At 49.2% G+C, this 16,262-nt stretch overlaps 1 protein-coding gene and 1 long non-coding RNA gene across 2 annotated transcripts in view; one reads left to right on the top strand and one right to left on the bottom strand.

The window, feature by feature from the left end:
- Positions 1-2,256: 2,256 nt before the first annotated feature.
- LOC115614506 lies at positions 2,257-2,876 on the bottom strand. The gene is made up of 2 exons (XR_003993744.1): positions 2,669-2,876; positions 2,257-2,577 (listed from the first exon to the last, which is right to left on the bottom strand). It is a non-coding gene; the product is annotated as an uncharacterized LOC115614506 (long non-coding RNA).
- Positions 2,877-3,164: 288 nt separating this feature from the next.
- Positions 3,165-16,262, top strand: part of TPCN1 (two pore segment channel 1) — a 48,170-nt gene continuing 35,072 nt past the window's right edge. Inside the window, exons 1-2 of the mRNA XM_030501479.1 lie at positions 3,165-3,205; positions 3,446-4,287. Of these exons, the coding sequence (XP_030357339.1) occupies positions 4,176-4,287 (112 nt within the window). The 5' untranslated portion in view covers positions 3,165-3,205; positions 3,446-4,175. The remainder of the gene's footprint in view (positions 3,206-3,445; positions 4,288-16,262) is intronic.

Raw genomic sequence — 16,262 nt, forward strand, 5'->3', positions numbered from 1 at the left:
GTCTCTGGGAGTTTGGTAACTCCCCCACAAAGGAAAACACTCTCAAATTCACCCAAAGACAAACCCAGCCAGGTTAAGGGCATCACTCTGCCCCCAGAAATGACTTTACTGCCACCTTGAGCAGCAGCAGGATTGGGGCTTGACCCACCTCAGCACACAAAAGGCCCTGAAGCTGAGGCAGCCAGCCAGGAGCCTGTGTTTCTGGTCCAGCTTGTTGGCAAGAAAGGTTGTTATTGCTTTTGAAAGGCAAGAGAGCTCAATGTAAAATGGTGAGTTGTGTTGTCGTGCCACTGCTGTGATGTCCTCCCAGCCAGCCCTGGCAGCCTTAGTGCAAGTGCTGTCCTGCTGGGCAAAGGCTGTAGGGACACGAAAGCAACTGGGGCCTTCTCAGGGGAGGATTTAGCGGTGCTGGTGGGAGTGAGGCTGCTCAGCTTCATGTGGATGTCGGCAGAGGGACAAGCAAGCTGTTAAGCCTGCAGGTGTCTCAAGTGGGCTGGGAGAGAAACCGAAGTGTGGTTTGGACACTAGATGGAGACAAGAGGGTTAAGGATTGACAAAAAAGCCAGAGCCCTGTTCCCTGGCAGCAGGGGGATGAGTGGGATCCACTGAGGGGAGTCACCAGCAATCAATAACTGCCCCAAAATCTAAGCAGCAGATGACTGCTGAACCCAAAAGCAGGACACAAAGTGTGCTGTTGGAATGCTGTGTTCCAGCAACAGTGAATCAACAGGGGAAACTAGAACCCATCGCATCAGCCACATGATTTCCTGTCCCACACTGGCCAGGGTTGTCACTGAGGGCTGCCAGGCCATCACAACTGGCACTTCCTCACTATTGACACCACAAGGACAGTGTTGCTTAAAATATAAATGGGTAAAAATGGGTTGCTTGGATTTTGTGCTGTGGTTCTCACTCACATTTGACTCTTTACTGCTGCCCTGTCCTCTTGTTCCACCAGAGCTGTGCATCCATCCCATGAGCAAAAGCTGCTCCATTACTGCTGTGGGCTGTAGGAGGCTGGTGCTTCTGTGCAGCTAACACCAAATCTGCATGAAATGAGGGTGGGGTTGGAACTAGGTGATCTGAAGGTGCTTTCCAACCCTCACTATTCAATGATCCTGTGATTCAGTTGTTTCCTAGCTCCAGATTCACCCTGTCCAGTGTCACTGATGCTCAATCACAGCAGGCATCCTGCCTGCTGCTGCTCTTATTTCTCATTCCCCATCTGCTCAGCGCTGTGCTGAATCACCCTCTCCACCTCTGACTCAACCCTGACTCCTTGTCTTGTGCCTCTCAGCAAAGTACCCGTCATTCTGAGAAGTGCTTAGCTTCCAAATCTAGCTGTGCCCAGCCCTAGTGCTACAGGCAACTGTAACAGATGGGTTTATGTGTGGGCAGTGTTACCTTTGCTCTCTTAGGTTGCACCAGCTCCCTTGTCTCTCAACACACCTCACCTGATCTGCAGCAGCCTCACTGCTCTGTGTCCTGGCTGCCTCGCAGCCTCTCCAAACTGGAACAGCGCTTTGCAGAGGAGGTTTCGAAGCTGAGTCAGTGGACAGGGAGGAAAGGTGATGCTGTGAGTAAACTACTTGCTCGGTGGTTGCAGTTGTGTCGGTGGAGGGCTGCTTTCCACTGAAATCAGCATTGTAACAGACAGCATATGCATGCTGCAGGAGCCAGGTAATAGCCCAGTGTCGTGGTTTAAGCCCAGCTGGTAACTCAGAACCACGCAGCCGCTCGCTCACTCCTCCCCTTCTTCCTTCCCCCGCTCCAGGAGGTATGGGGAGGAGAATCGAAAGCATATAAATCCCACGGGTTGAAATAATAACAGTCCAGTGACTAAGGTATAATACAAAACCACTGCTGCTACCATCAATAATAATAATGATAAGGGAAATAACAAGGGGAGAGAATACAATTGCTCACCACCTGCTGACTGATACCCAGCCCGACCCGAGCAGCGGTCTGGGCCTTCTGGGTAACTCCCCCCAGTTTCTATACTGGGCATGATGTGCTGTGGGATGGAATACCCCTTTGGCCAGTTTGGATCAGGTGTCCTGTCTCTGCTTCCTCCCGGCTTCCCGTGCCGCTCCTCCCTGGCAGAGCATGAGACTGGAAAGTCCTTGATCAGAGCACGCATTACTGAGCAACAACTAAAAACATTGGTGTGTTATCAGCGTTGCTCTCAGGCTAAAGTCTAAAAGACAGCACTGCACCAGCTACTAAGAAGGAGAAAAATGACTGCTACAGCTGAACCCAGGATACCCAGAGTGGGCACGGCGACACATTTAATCTCCTGAGAGCCTGATTCTCAGTGCTCCAATACGAGTGTATTATGTCCTTCGGTGCCGAGTGTCCGGCTGTAGCTCAGCACTCTTATCCGGGAAAGCCCACAGCTCCTGTTGCGCTGTTCCACCGCTCCCTGCTTGAGGATCTGGAAGCCTTGTGGTCAGCTCCTGCACCCCATTGTCCTCCTGTGGATCCAGCCCTGGAGGGTGACACACACACCGCTGAGGAGGGGCAGGCATGGGGAGGCACCGGTGGCAGGAGGAAGGCTCATGCGCGAAGCCGTTGGTCCTGTAGGAGCAGACACCTTTGCTCACCCCGGCCTCACGGAGCCCATGTATTCCTTAGGGATCAAGGCGCTCACTTCCCGCTTAATCCTCACCTCAGAGGTCACCCTGGAGCGCTGTGTTTTGGAGGCGGCGCCTTCGGCCCTTCGTGTTGTCCCCGCTGCCCCTCCTCAGGGCCCGTCTCTTCGCTGCAGCCGCCGGGGCCCGGGCACCAACCTCCATCCCCGCCCCGGCGGAGCGGCGGGGCCGGGCTAGGCCGCGGTGGGCCCGGCGGAGCGCCCCGCCGTTGCTAGGCGACCGCTCCTCGGGGTCCTCAGCAGAGCCAATGGCAACCCTCCCCGTGAGCCCGCCCTTTCCCCCCCTCACCGCCACCACCTTTGGCCAATCAGCATCCCCGTCGGGCCGGAGTGACAGCAGAGCTACCCAATGAAGAGACCAAAGGCGCGCGTAGGGGGGAGGAGGGAACAATTCGGCTCCTCACGAAGGGGCCGGCGGTGGGCGGGGCGAAGCGGGCGCGGAGCGTGGATTGGCTGGAGGGAGAGGCCCGCGCCGCCCGCGGCCAATGAGAGGGGGCGGGGCGGGGCGGGGCCGCGCGCGCGGGGCGCTGAGGAGAGGCGTCGCAGCGGGCTCCGGTTCGGCGGGGCCGGGTCTTGTACCGGGGAGGGGGGGGCCGGTGTCGGGACCGTCCCTGAGGGCCGGCGGTGGGAGGCGCTGCCCGGGGTGGGCTCCGCAGGAACGGGGGGGAAGAGAAAGGGATGGCGGAGCCGGTTTGCACGGGCCGGGGGCGGCGGGGCCTCGGGGGAGGCTGAGGAGGGGAGCGGGGCCTCCACAGCGCGGTGCCAGCCCCGTCTCGGTGTCCCTGTCTCCCGCAGGCCGCGGTCCCGGCAGCTCTGCCCTCTGCACAGCCGTGAAGCCGCACGTCCGGTGCCCCGGGGAGGCGGGGGGGGCTCGGCCTGTTGCTGAGGGGATGCGGCCTCCGCCGTGACGGAGATGGGAGAGTAACAGCAGCGCGGCGGCACCGGCTGTGGAGCATCCCGTTGTCCAGGCCCTGCTGGAGGTTTCTCTTCCTCCACCTCTTAAAGAAACCCGTGACCTTGTGACAGTGGCATCGCCCCGTAGGAAAGCCCACGGGGACTTCATGTGTGCAGTCTCGACCCGGCCTCCTTCCCCTCTCCACCTGGAGCTGAGGCATTTTGGCATGGCGGGGGACAGAGCCGTGTGTGACGGGGACACTTAGCATCATGCTGGCTCTGGATGCGTCGCTCCTGCTCGCTGCTTGTGCTGAGTGCTCAGGAGTTTGTCAAGAAGCACTTTCTTTTGCTTCCGTGCTGCACTGCGAACAGGAACAGCCTGGATCTGGCTTCCTGCCTTTAGCTTTGGCATAAATACTGCCATTGGGTCTGGTATCCTGTGCTGCAAATCACTAGATCCTTTTCGAGCTGTGGTCTCGAGAAATGGGTCCACATACCTTTCTATTCTTAAATAAAGAAGACACCCCTGATGGAAGAATTCCTGGGGAGAGTTTTTGACATCGACGTTACAAGTGGAACTGAAACAGGCATTATTTAAAGTGCTTGGAGCAGGAGCCTCTGAAGGGAGAGGATGGCTGTGAGCATGGATGATGACGTTCCCCTTATCCTCACCCTGGATGACAGTGGAAGCAGCACCTCAGCCCCTCTCGATGCTATGGACCGGGAGGAGCTGCCTAATGAAAGTAAGATCACTTTGTTGTTGTTTCTTGCCTGCTGTGGTGGCCTTGCTTCCTTCCCTCTTTGTGGTGGCTGCTCTTTGTAGTGCTTGCCAGGACCTGAACCTCTCAGAGCTGTCACTCGGCGTCCCAGCTGCTCGCCTGGGAAAACCAGATCAGGAAGTTGCTTATTGTGTTCCTTGTTTACTCCCAGTGCTGAGTCGCACTGAGGGGAAGGACACTGGGTAGACAGGACCTTCAGTGCTGTTTCTAACACACTTTTTTGTGGTTTCCATGTAATAACCTGTGACCTTGTTGTCCTTAAGCTCAAACCTCCTTTCCTGCATGCTGGCATCTCCTTTTCTCAGCACTGGCCACTGTGCTGCACCTCTGGCCTAAGCTGTCAGATGTTACGTAGTATTTTTCTATTCCTTTGCAGCTCTTGTTTTGCCTATTTCTAGTTTACATTCTGATTTTTGCAGTCAGGAAAGTGATACGTGGTGCTAAATCGCTTTAACATCTTTAGTGTGTTCTTATCGAAGAAGCTGGAGTACTTTTAGACAATACACTTGTGTTAGCCTCAAAGTATTCAGTGGGACAGAGCCAGGCTGTGCATGTCAGGAGGGGAGGAAACAAAAGCCCATCTCTTGGAAGCACTGCTTTCTCCTCAGTATATCTCTGTCAAAGTCATGGCCCTGCAATGAGTGAGACGGGAACAGCAGATGTGGTTGTGCACGTCCAGTGAGTTCCTGAGTTATGTTATACCTCACTGAATGCATTTGAGCAGTTTGGTTCAACACATCCTCCGACTTCCAATCTGCAGTGCAGGTGTATGCACAGGTCTTGTGAGCCTATTCAAGCCCTTGCTGCCACAAGCTTAACATTTGTAACAAATAAATGATTTCCTGGCTTGGCATCCCTTTTTCCTACATTATACCTCTATTCCACACTGCCTCCGGGATTCTGTGGTGGGACTTCTCTATCACAATCATGTGGCTTCCCTCAGTTTTTTCCTTCAACTTCCTGAGCCAGCGGCTAGTTCCTGACAATCAAGATTCCTTCTCCCTCCTCCTCTTTCTCCTCTCCCACCTCTGTGATACACATCCCTGACTAAATTGCCCAGTTGACTTTCTCTAAGTTCTGCTGCATCTTTGCTCCATTACAGCTCTTTGTCTTTTAAAGTTTAGCTCTCTATTTTAAAGTTAAATAGAAGAGACTGGTGTATTTATAGGCTTTCTTGTGAGTAATTTTAATCCCTCTTCTCTCATCTTTTTCTTCCACCCACCTCCCATCGCTTTAACCCAGTGATAAACCTCACACAACTTCTTCAAAGCCTCCATGACCGTGTTAAAGCACAAGTGTGAGAATGAGCACATTAATAAATAAAACTATTCCAGTCTGCTTGCCTTGAAATACAGGGAAGACTGTTTAGGGACCAATTTTGTGCTGCTTAAAAGATTGCTGTGTGGTTTTTGAGAATTCATTTCCTGGAATTCTTTGCATAAAAGGTCTCTTGGCACTGAAGAAATTTTGCTATGTGTTTTAATCACTGTTAAAGTTGAATTTGCTGAGAAATTACAAAGCTTATTCCATGCAAGGGATACTGGATGATACAGAGCCCTGTGAAGTCGGGGAGCACTGGGAGAGTGGGATGAAAGATTAGAAGGGGAAGGCTGGAGAAACAACTTAAAGGCTTTATTTATCTCTGAGAAGCGGGAAGCTTGAATTAGTGAGTGAACAGGCTGATGCCATTGCTTGCAAAGTAAGCTTGTTTAGAGAGCAGAATGTGTGCTCCAGCTTTCCTCTTTGCCTGCAAAGGAAATCCACTGTGAAATGCACAAGAGCTGAGTCTCGTGGAGGCTGTGAGCAATTCAAACGTTTCCCTTCTGTTCTGCCTCCACTCCTCTGCTGAAATGGCATTAACAGAACTGTGTGATTTCACGTTTTTATTCAGCTTGTCTTTTTCAGGGATGGGAGAAGCCCTTTGCAGGAGAGGGAGTGCTGCCAGGGTGATGATGAGGGCATGGGACAGGGCAGCTCAGAAGGCTGCTTCCTTCTGGTTCTGTGTTCTTATGCTTAAACTCTCATGATTCAGCCAGCACTTGGAGGAATAGCTCACTTGTTACCGTGCCCAACCATCGACTCTTAGGGATGTGGTGGCAGGTTAAGCACAAAGCTGTTGTTTAAGCCTCTCCCCAGATACCAGCTGGGACTGTTTGCACCAGCCTCTTCCCAGGTGACACCGAGGGAAAGACAAAGTGAAGTGGGTGTAAAGGTGTGAAGTTGTGTTAAATCACACACCCAGGGCTGATAATAATCAAGCTGTTTTGAGTTGCTGTGTCAATGGACCTCTCTATTAATCCATATTCCGGCCTGAGCACTATGTATCTGTGTGATTTCAGTGTCTCAACCCTCATGGTTTTTAAGGAACTTCTTGTGCTTTAAAAGTCAAACAACTTGATCCATGATGTGGCTTTGTTACAATCAGGTCCTTGGATAAATGAATTTATAGTTTTGGACTCTTGGTGTTGATTGTCAATGCAGACAAGTTGAAATAAGTAATAACAGGGCTTTTTGAAAACAAGTCTGTTGCTGATGTCAAAAGAAAGGACCGAAGTGCAAGACTGAACCTTGCAGAAGAGTCCTCTTCTGGGTAAGTGAATGTCTTGGGGTTAGAATAAATGAAAGCTAAAGGAGAAAACTGTGTGGAAAATTATATTCTTAAAGAAAATGTCCAGCTGCAAAAATTAATCTCCCTAATCACACAGCTCTTAAGCTCTTAATGGGAGAAAATCCTTGCATGGGGAGGAATATTAAAGCTCTGCCTGCCTGGGTTTGTGCTGGAGACACCTCTTCCAGGGAGCTCCCGTTTACAGCCACAGCAGAACGTCAGAATCCTGCAAAGGTGATGGGAGTTCAGACCACATCCAGAAAAACATGGTCCTTGTGGTGCTGATGGTTTTCTGACTACAACACATAGGATGGTGGTGCTGGGTAGTTTTCCTTTCAAGCTCCAGCAGCTGAAGGAGACAGAGGGAAGTGCTTTCATCACTTGAATCCATGCTAATGATGCTGCCCTTCCCTAATCCATCTTATCTGAGAATCTCCAAGTGCTGCACACACTCTAATTAAGCTTCCCAGCACCTCTCCGAGGTGACTGACTGACAGTAACTGCGCTTCTGTGGAAGGCAAACCTGGGGGATGCAATCCTTGTGTGACTTTTCCCAAAATCATGTGCTGAAACCAGCGAGAAGCAGCCAGGGTTTAGTGACTCCCACCCCTCGCCCACACTCCTGGGAAGCATTCAAATGGGGTTCTCAACAGATCTCCAATGTTTTCCCTAGACAAAGGCAGCATGGATAGCCTTGAAACTCTAGGACAGTGTCTCTCCTTGAGCTGATGGGAACTATAAGCAATAAATGAGTGCACATTGATTTAGCCTGTATTAGATCAGATACAAGATCCTCCTTTGCCTCCCGCATGGAAATTGCTGTAGCCTCAAGTGGAGTTTCAGTGTGTTCAGAGCAGAAAGTACACCTCAAAGTGTCATACAGGGAACAATACAATATTGTCTGTTTCTCCCACACAATGGATTATGGCAAGTGGAAGAAGTCATCTTTAAACTCTGGGTTTTCACAAGAAAGCAGCTGCATCTGCTGTTGAGGTAAAAATGAATTATTGGACATGGGGGCGAGGGGGGGAGCAACTGCAACAGCCAAGTGAGGTGTTTTCTAGAAGGATTGTTGGAACATGGGAAGTTAAAACTTTGAAGGTTGAAGTTTCAGCTGAGCCTTTGTGATCTCAGTGTCTGCTGCCTGAGGAGTGAATTGTCAGGAGGACCAGAGCCAGCCTGGCCTTTGGGTAGAAGGAGCATTGCTGATGTGCCTGTGCATTGTTGTGGAGGAGCAGGAGGCCCAAAGTTACGGGCGAGGAATGTGGCTGTGGGTAAGGAAAGCAGTGGCTGCGCTGGAGGCTGTGGGTTGTGCCTGTGGAACAGTGTGTGGTGTGTGCTGTGCTGTTGGAGCTGCTGAAGGAGGCCTCCCCCTCGCCTTGCTTCTGCACCTCTGCCCCGGGCTCTGATGGGGTGTGTGAAGAGGCTTCAGCAAAGCTGTTCTTTGTGCAGTTGGCTGATGGCAACTCGTGTTCCTGGACATAGAGTCTAATCACAGCATCAATGGATGCTCTATACAACAAACAACTCATTTACCAATCCACAGGTAGATACTTGTTCTTGGATTGGGGGCAGTTAATGTTGTTCTTTTGAGACAGGGATGTTTTGATGTGTTCAGTGACCAATGCAACCTGAAGTGATGTAATTCTCTTCTGTGTTGGATCAGGTTCCAGAACGTGTTTGTATCAGCAGTGAGGGAAATTAAGTCTGTCCCTGTAACTCGCAGCTTATCTGGGCAGTGAGTCCCTGCTCTACAAACATCTCTGTTGCCTTCTCCCACTGCTTCCTGTAGTGCCATCCGAGGATGAAAGAGATTTCCAGGTGTAAAACAAGTGTCTGTTTTCTGATGGACTGAGGGAACAGAGGATAAATACCTGACCTTTGGGGAGATGCTGCAACCACACAAACTCAGTAGCTGTGCTTGAGGAACCGCTTTAGTTGCTGTGAAAGCATCCTGGCTTTGCCACCTTTGAAGGAAAATAGGCATTTTAAATGTCAGCCATCTAGTAGATTTAATGAATCCTTCAGGATTTTGTGTGAAAGTAAGGATTTCAACGCTTATGTGGACTTGGGCTCTGGTTAGGAAATGCTGCAGGTAATTGGTGTGAAGAAATAGGGATGAGGGAACAAGTGAAGGCTTGCAATAGACCTGGCAGATCCTAGGATCTCTGACAGCCAGGCTCTCCAACAGCCTCTTGTGTTGTCTGGCTTTCTTGGATGCTAGGCAGGATGCTTTCCCACCTCGTGGCTCCTAGCTTGACTGATTTGCCTTTAATTAGTTCCAGTAGCAGTGCTTCCACTGCTGCCCGTAGAGGTGAAGCATGGCCAGAGCACAGGACTGGGATCCCAGTTTTGGAAGCAACCTATTTCTGCTGTTGAAGCTGCTCCTCCTCATACCTGGGTAAGTCAGTTAACGTCAGTGTGGTCAGCATGTCTCATCCGTAAAGCACAGATGACACCTCTCTGGAAGTGGGCAGGAAGCCTGGAAGTGGGCAGGAAGTGTTCATGACCTCGTTCTGACAAGGTGCTGCTTTGCATTGCTGTGTGTAATTTGCTTTTCTTAATATATACCTGCTTAAAATGTATAGAGAGAGGAATTTTCTACTGAAGCACAAGTGGTGGTTCAGTGCTGGGTTGTTGTTTATGCCTCTGAAAGTCTCATTTCTCCCACCTAACAGCCTTGTTGCATTTTGCAACTCCTGCCAGGGCTTCTCTAATCCTTTCCTGGCCTAGATGACTTGGAATGAATGTTTTAAGCAAGCAAAGTGAAGCAGAACTGCCTCTGAGATGAGTGAGGGGTGAAAATGTTGGAAAGGGACGTGAACACCCAAAACATAAGGAGATTATTGTTTTCTCCTTCAATACAATTTGTTTCCCTGGCTGATGAGCTCTAATGCTGCTTTTTAGATGTTGGGTATCTTTCAAACAATGTTAGAAATAGTGGAAAATGTGTTTCTGCTTTTAAGTTCCAAATGGATCACCCTCTGGAATCTCATTTATCCTGAGATATTCAGGGGGTTTTAAGGCAGGACCAACCACCTCAGCTATGCTTTAAATACTTGTACAGAGAGGGGAAAGCTGGTACCTTTGATGCAAGAGAAACAACACTGTGTTGTCCAGACCTCACAAAAGCATTCGTATCGAGACCTTCTCAACAAGACTCTGTAAATGTGGTACCTAGAGAAGGGGCAGAGTAAAGTACCAGGAGGGATTGGGGGCTGCAGGCATCATGTGTGTGTTTTTTTCCAAGCCTGCCTTGTTTCCTTAGCCCTGCAGGAGATGGGTTTGCACAATGCACACATTGTGTGTTTCACAGTAGGAAGCTTTGTCCGACAGAATCTCTGCGCTGTTGACTCTTTGGTGCAGTCAAAAATAAGAAGTCCAAGTGATTTGGTCTTGACTGTCCCATGCTGTTCAAATGTGAGCGAGTAAAAGAGGATACAAGGTAAAGAAGACTTGGGTTTAGTGTTCTATTATCCTGGAGTCAAATGGTTCTTTCTCCTTTGTCATCTCCCGGAGCCCTAGCAATGGATATCATCCTGCAAACACGCTCACTGTAAATTAGGGAGGATGCTGTGGAGTGGGGCAAGGAGTCTGAAAGCTGCTTCTCCTTTTGTGCAGACAGGAGTAATGACCTTGATGCTTTGAGGTGGGAGCCCCTTTTGTGTGCCTCTTGTGTACTACACAGCTCACATCTTTTTGGTTTGAGAGCAGAAGAACAGGCAAAGCCAAGTCTTTTCTCCCCAAGGTGATGGCTTTAGTTGGAAGATGCTGGGATAAGGGCACATGCTGTGGCATCAGAGGGCTCCGCTTTTGGAACAGGCGGTCCTGGAACTATAAAAGATGTTGAAGAGCTTGAAAGTGTTCGAGCTGCAATTTAAAATCCACAACTTTCCAGCTCTAACCGGTCACTCCTCAGCCACCGCAGCTGACTTGGGAACATTTGGCTCAGGAAGCGGAACAACAGTTGGAAACAAATAGCGATGAGTTTTTTCATGGCTTCCCAGGGAACACATCAGTTTGTTCATTTTGGTGATTGCTGTGGATTTTTAAGGCACTGTAGATGCAGGATGTTCAGTTTCGCCAAGCTTGCTTAGTGGCAGATTAAAATGAGCAAAGGCTGAGCACGCTGAGTTCACTCATCATAACCAATATGATGCTTCTCAGAACTTCCTTTGCCCTTGGTATCTTCAGCGAGGAATCCTGCCTGCTGCCGTCAGCCCCCCTGCGTTGAAATCCCATTTTACCCATTTGAATGCTGTAAGAAGTGCTGTATAAACTAAACAGGAGCATCTGTGAAGTGGTTAGAGTTGTTGTTGATTGCCTTTTCCTTATTGCCTTCAGGGGGATTTAAGCTTGAATTTGCTGGAAGTAGAATTTATGAGCCAGAACGCTCCATTTCTGATCCTTAAGCTGGGAAAAGTGCGGTGAATTTGATAGGTCTTTCTCTTGCCTCCAACGTCTCTGGCTTTTGATCTGGACCTTGCAGGGCTCTCCCTGTGTCTTTAACATAATTGCTTTTTGCATGTGGAGAAGATGCCTGATTTTTACATGGCTGCTTCCTTTACAGAGAGCTTTAGGAGTTCATCCATCTGCTTCTGGTGAGCGGTTCAGCGGAAAGCTCACGCACTGCCACTGCTGTTTTCATTTGGGAGAGGGGGAGGCAGGAAAGGTGTGTTTGTGTTGATCCACCACAGCACTGTACAGCTGGCAAAAGATCCTGAGGGTGACAAGAGGAGCCTGATGCGATTCAGATCATAGTGGGGCGGGTTGAAGCTTGTATACAAAGCTGGTTTTGTAATAGAATCATAGAATCCCAGCCTGGTTTGGGTTGGAAGGGACCTTAAAGCTCCTCCAGTTCCAACCCCCTGCCACGGGCAGGGACACCTTCCACTAGAGCAGGTTGCTCCAAGCCCCTGTGTCCAACCTGGCCTTGAACACTGCCAGGGATGGGGCAGCCACAGCTTCTCTGGGCACCCTGTGCCAGCGCCTCAGCACCCTCACAGGGAAGAGCTTCTGCCTAAGAGCTCATCTCAGTGTCCCCTCTGGCAGGTTAAAGCCATTCCCCTTGGCCTGTCCCTACAGGCCCTTGTCCAAAGCCCCTCTCCAGGTTTCCTGGAGCCCCTTTAGGCCCTGGAGCTGCTCTAAGGTGTCCCCTTCAGGAGCCTTCTCTTCTCCAGGCTGCCCCAGCCCAGCTCTCTCAGCCTGGCTCCAGAGCAGAGCTGCTCCAGCCCTCGCAGCAGCTCCGGGGCCTCCTCTGGACTCGAAGATTATTGATTATTATTGTGATCAATAATCACAATCTGGTGGTGTCTACTTGGAACAAAAGGCTTCTCCTTTCCCACTTATGTGGGGGAATAAAATTTAGGGTGTATCTCTCTGCACAGCCGTGTCAAAGCCTCTCGTTCTATGGGGCTGGGCTTTGCTGCTCTCTTGCATTTCCTATATGACTGCCTAGCACACGTGTGGGCATATATCGTCATCTGGGAATAGCTGATCATCTGTGTTTTATTCCAACTATACCTGATTTTCTGAGAACACTCACTATCCTCAGTGGGTTTGGGAAAGTTTATTGGCTGGAGGTGTGAGGCTCCCAAGGAAGTATATCCATGTTCCATCCCCTTTTTCCTGTGTCCCACTCAGCCTGGCTGGGGGGATCGGTGCCTGGCGAGAGGCACCAGAGCTGCCGTGTAATCCATCTTGGAAATGCAGTGTTCCTGCACCACCTCCCAGTGATGTCCAGCTGCTTATTCAGTGAGGTCACGGTGAGTCACTGCAGAAGGAGGAAAACACTGCTGTGTTTTGCCCATTTCTTTGTTTTCCTGGTGCTGAGGGGAACATTGTTTTGCCAGGGTGCTGAGCAGACCAGAAGTACTGGAAATGGGATCGAGGAGAGGAATTCTTGCTGACTGCTTTGCTCTCTGTCTCTGCCTTACTACTTGCAAGTAGTAGTAAATGTTGTGCTTTTTCTGACCTGCTGGCAGGTACTTTGGCCCTGCCTGTAGTCACTAAATGCTTCCAAGCAACTTCCTAAGGAGGATTTTTGGCCTCAGGGTCAGGAAGGGGGAAGTGAACAAGGCGAAGCCCCTTCCTTTCAAACACAAAGCTGGTGGCATGGCCTTATCTCTGGTGATTGCAAAGGGGAAGGCTTCAAAACATGGGAAATTATTCCTATACTTTGAGAGAGCACAAATGCTAATGGAAGCTTTAAAGCTGTTGGAGAGGTAGCAAAACCTGGTACAGACATTCCTGTGGTGGCTGCCATGAAAGCAGCTGCACTGCTATACAGCAAAGGAAGAAACAGGAACTGGGAGGGGAGGAAAATCATGGAGAGAAACGGGAAGTTCAGGTTAGGTATAAGGCAGAAGCCCTTCCCTGTGAGGGTGCTGAGGCGCTGGCACAGGGTGCCCAGAGAAGCTGTGGCTGCCCCATCCCTGGCAGTGTTCAAGGCCAGGTTGGACACAGAGGCTTGGAGCAACCTGCTCTAGTGGGAGGTGTCCCTGCCCGTGGCAGGGGGTTGGAACTGGGTGATCTTAAGCTCCTTTCTAACCCATTCTGTAATTCTATGACTTGAAGGTGCTTTAAAGGACTTGAGAAATAAAAAGACATGTGAATGATACTGACCTGGAAGGGATTCAAGGTTGAACACTGGTCAATAATGCTATGGGGAAGCTCAAGAAATACTCGACATAGCGTGTGTTTGTTGAGAAACCAGACAACCTGGTCATTGCATGATCTGTTCTTCCATTCCTGCAGTAAACAGAGGTTAAACAGCTGATTCTAGAGGCAGGCATTTAAAAGCAGCAGATCACTTTTTATTCTTCCTTAAGGCTGCAGCTGAGGCAGTGTGAATATTGCTGTGATAGAGACTTCTTCTTCCAGCCCCCAAAGGGATTTTGCTCCGGGCAGGACATTGCAGCCAAACAGGGTTTCCAGGCAAAGTAATGGGAAACCAGCAACAGCTCTTCTAAAATCTGGACTTAAAGGACGGTTTTTCATGTCAGCCATGTGGCTTTATGAAAAGGTGAGTGTCACACGGACCTGAACTCATGCTCTGACTTATTTCATGAGGTTACAGGAGAGCTCGACAGTGTTTTGAGAAGATATTTGTTTTGGCACCCACACAGCATTTTGATTGAGGAAGTGAATAGTACAAATGAACACTGTGTAGGTAGTGACTCTGCAAAGAGGCTGAGGGACAGGTCTCAAAATCCAGCTGGTTGTTGGGACTGGTTAGTGAATAGGTATGTTATTAGCAGGGACTGTCACAGGGGTTACGTGTTGTCCCTGTGCCAACTGCAACATTTCTTTCAGAGCAACTGAGCTGTGAGTATATGGGACACTTGTCCAGTGTGTATATGGTGTGTGTATTCCTCAGTCCTTACAATAAGAATAATGTTTAGGGTAGGTAGGTGCTGGTGCCATCCGTGCTGGCTCTGGAGTAATCAATGTGTTCATGCTTGGTGTGTTTCTAGCACCCTTGCTCCTGCTCATCCAAGACCCAAGAGGCTTGGAGGTAGCTTCAGTAACTGGGTAACAGGGAAATTGTGTCTGTTGGTTGAAGGTGGGCAAATTCAGAAAAGGAATAAGCACATATTTGACAGTGTTTGGAAGCACTTCCTAAGAGTTGGAGAGGGTTCTGCAGTGCTGGAAGACTTCTGAAGTCAAAATTGTCCCTTTTCTGAAGATAGGGTTAAGTATGAGAACTGTAGGACTTGAAGTAAGGACCAGATGAGGAAAAGCCCCCTGGCTGCTGGTTTGCAGATGTTTAACTCCTTCCTTCCTCACTAATGGTTTAACTCCTTCCTTCTCCAGCCTTGTAACCTCTTCAGTTCCTGCCAAATGTGCAGAGATCTCTTACTGGCGAGCAGCTACGCAGCGCCAGAGACTGGGGCTTTCCCCACTCCTTTACATGCAGCTTCCTCTGAAGTTGGCAGTTTCTCTTTCCTGGCTGAGACACGATGATGAGGCAGAGGAGATGTGGCTATTTCAGAAGAACCAGTGTGGTGGAGTCTTGTTCTGGCACCACAAAACACAATTACCTACTTCTCCCTTTTGTACCACAACACATAACCGTCGTTGGTCTCAGCCTGTCATGGTAAGGCATTGGAGTTTTGCCATGATATTGTTACTTAACTGAATTTATCTCATTTTCTTGCTATCCCTCTCTCTTTAGGGCAGTATGGCACATACCTCATTGCTGCCCACTCTGTTCCAGTCCTGTTCCAGCTCTGGGTGGCCATGCAGGAGGTTTGTTGCCCAGACTAATAATGGTTTCTCACATAAGAGAAGTGCTTCCCACTGCTAACTGTGACTTCCCTGGAGGGCTGGAGCTGGCAGCACATTGCTTTGGATAAAAAGGCCAGATTGCAGCTTAATCAAACATCTTTCCAAACAGCATCAGGCAAATCCAAAGGCTCTGCTTTGGAGAATTGAAATGAGGAATGTGCTTTTAAAATGCTGACATTGTGTTGTTACCGGTGCTAAAGCAGATCTTTTAACATCTTAAAACCATGAGGCATCAGTTTCCCTTTTTGGTACAAAAAGAGGAAATTCTTTCATGTAACAGGATGTGTTAAAGAACTGCTATATCTGAGAGATTCTCATATTATCTTTTTCCCTTTCTGTTGCTTCCTCCAAAACTATGAATTAGGAATTGTGTGTATTTCATGTCTGGCCTCTCATGAAGCCATAGGCTTAGAGCTTGTCTCTTTATTTTGGGGGCTGGTCAGTAAAAACTTTATCATTTCCTATTGTTTCTATTCCAGTCTAAATCAGCTGTTTTATAAAGCCCCTCAATGGCTTGGATATTTAATTGCAGTTACAGAAGAATTCTATTTCTGTGTCTGTAAAGCCTTTGTTGCTGTGATATGATCAGTCTGACAAGATTACGGAGCATATAAAATGATAGTGATGTAAGACTGTAGATGATCCTTCTGTTGTGGCTTTGACTTATCCTTTTTGTGGTATGGAGGTTCACTTGTGAAGGTCAGAAACAAAAGATATGAAACAGGCAGCAGTTTGCTTTAACACACAAGCAAGGTTCTTAATTGTGTTTTTCTAACACAAGCTTTTATGTGAGTGTTACAGAATAAAACTGCTTCGGTTGGGACTTTGCAGCTGTGTTAAGAAGCAGGTACTTTGGGGTTACACAGTCTTAGATTGTGGAATGTCAGGTTCTGGCTCTCTTAGGGTATTTCATGGCCTTTCTCATGCAGGAGGATTTAGTCACACATCTGTGAGAAAGCAGCTTTGTGGAAGAGGGCTTATGCATGCAGGGGGTTGTGTGAGCTGCTGGAAGAAGATGCAGCTGAGGAGCAAGAGCTGCTGA

Source organism: Strigops habroptila, chromosome 11, assembly GCF_004027225.2.
Source record: "Strigops habroptila isolate Jane chromosome 11, bStrHab1.2.pri, whole genome shotgun sequence".
NCBI lineage: Eukaryota > Metazoa > Chordata > Aves > Psittaciformes > Psittacidae > Strigops > Strigops habroptila.